Below are 1,957 nucleotides of genomic sequence, written 5' to 3' on the forward strand. Positions count from 1 at the left end.
TGGACAGTCTGCCAGCCCCTTTCCCAGTGGTCCATGCGCACAGGAAAGGTAGCAAGGCAGCTGTCTGCCAGTGCCTGCTGTCGCCATGGAGGACAGATTCCCAGGAGCTGGACACAGTTGCTGACCGGTGCATTTGTAGCACAGATGAGTTTGGTGGGAAGGCTGTGTCATTCCTACACGAGATGAGGCTGAGTCCCAAAGCCCCAAGACAAACACTGGGCAGGCAGTGCTGCTAGAAGCCCGCTTGCCCAGTGGTCTGGTGACCTCGCCTCCCTGCTTCAGAGCATCCCTCGAAGCTGGGGGATATCCCAATAGTCAACCTGGTTCTCTGGAGATACCATTATATAAGATTGCTTGGTTAATAGCACTTCTCACCCTGCATGCTCACATGTGAGGGGATGTGCCCCACCAGCCGCATAAGGTAGCCCAGGGCAGGCTCAGTTCTGCCTTGGCTTCTTGGCAAGCAGCAGCAGCAGCGCAAGGCCATAGGAGAGGGGAAGGATGCCATTGCAGGAAGTCCAGAACAGACAGAGCATGGAGAAGCTCTCTGTCTCCACAGCCACTGCGATGTAGGCAACAATGAGCTGTGTGAAGACCGAGGTTGTGCCATGGTAGAAAAGCTTCACACCCTGGGAGGTGGCCCAGGCGCTGAGGAAGGGATGGATGCAGTAGTCTGCCTCCACCATGACAGCCCAGCACAGGAAACCAAAGACCTGCCCGGGCCGGAGACCATGCCACCAGGCAGAGAAGGCAAAGGTGGCTAGGAGTGGCTGGGCTGGGCAGCGCTGGAAGGCGAGTCTCCTCAGCCAGCGGGACATGCTCTTGTTCCAGGTCCGGGTGAAGACGGCCAGGCGGTGGGTTGTCTCCAGCATCCACAGGTTGCGGAGGGAAAGGTCTCCCTGTCCTGCCTCCGGCCTGAAGCCCAGCACCTGGACGGATGGAGAGGAGGACGAGCACGGAGACAGCGGTAGGGGTGAGGAGCAGCACAGCATAGCTGCCCATGGCTATGCCAGCAAGGAGACAGCCCCCAGCGAGGAGGAATATGTACCTAGAAGGGACCAGATGCCCTTTGGCTGCCTTTTGGTAAAAAATGGGGCTTGTAACCCCTGCTGGGGTGTTGATAGTGGGGCTTAGTCTGGGTCCTGCAGCCTCCACAGTGCCCTTTCAGTCTGCCTCTTGACCTCTCGTGGGGCTGAGGGATCACCAGGGCCATCATGGCTGCAAGCAGGAATGGAGGGGGAGTGGACTGGGGCAGATACTGCTGGCCCTGCCTGGCCCCCATCCTAATCTCACCAGAGATTGTGCCTCTTCCCGGCCCTGCTCCCTTTGCCCATGTGCTCTTCCTGGTACACCACTAAACCCAGCTCTCACAACACCAGAGTGTCCGGCCTGGCTGTTTTGTGCTTGATGTCCTTGATCTGGCCCCACTGCAGAGAGGGGAATGGGGACAGCTCACGCCCAAGCCACACAGACATCCCTACCCGAGTCAGCGAGGACTTGCTACCACGCGTCCTGCTGCACCTCTGGCCAGGAGAGCCGCTAGAAAGCATCCACTGGCACAGCTTGCCCTCGGCACGGCAGCAGGGGTGATGACCATGTACTGGGCAGTCAGAGAGTGGCACCCCAAAGCACAGAGGTGATGGAAGAGGGCAGCAAAGGGGAAAGCCGCCGGCTGGTACGGAGCTGCAGCGAGAAGGATGAGCAAGTCTGCACAGTGCATCGAGCACCATGCTTCTTCAACTGCCTCTGATGCCTGGAGACAGGACTGAGCCAAGGGCTGCTCTGGCTCCTCTTTATACGTAGCAGGACAACAAAAAAACCAGAGCTATACGTAGAAGGACAACAAAAAAACCCAGCAGAGCCAAGGAAATAGAGGTATTTGCAGAAAGAGGAGTATGGTTTTTGCATTCATCAGTACTGATTCCTTCAAGCACCTGTCCCAAGGTTTGTGTGTAGG

At 57.6% G+C, this 1,957-nt stretch overlaps 1 protein-coding gene across 1 annotated transcript; it reads right to left on the bottom strand.

Moving 5' to 3' along the window:
• Window positions 1–437: 437 nt before the first annotated feature.
• Window positions 438–1,720, bottom strand: MBOAT4 (membrane bound ghrelin O-acyltransferase MBOAT4). Its single transcript, XM_075422106.1, has 2 exons — window positions 1,568–1,720; window positions 438–929 (listed from the first exon to the last, which is right to left on the bottom strand). Exons 1-2 carry the CDS (start codon window positions 1,718–1,720, stop codon window positions 438–440), a joined length of 645 nt encoding a protein of 214 aa, XP_075278221.1.
• Window positions 1,721–1,957: the final 237 nt, after the last annotated feature.

Source organism: Opisthocomus hoazin, chromosome 5, assembly GCF_030867145.1.
Source record: "Opisthocomus hoazin isolate bOpiHoa1 chromosome 5, bOpiHoa1.hap1, whole genome shotgun sequence".
NCBI lineage: Eukaryota > Metazoa > Chordata > Aves > Opisthocomiformes > Opisthocomidae > Opisthocomus > Opisthocomus hoazin.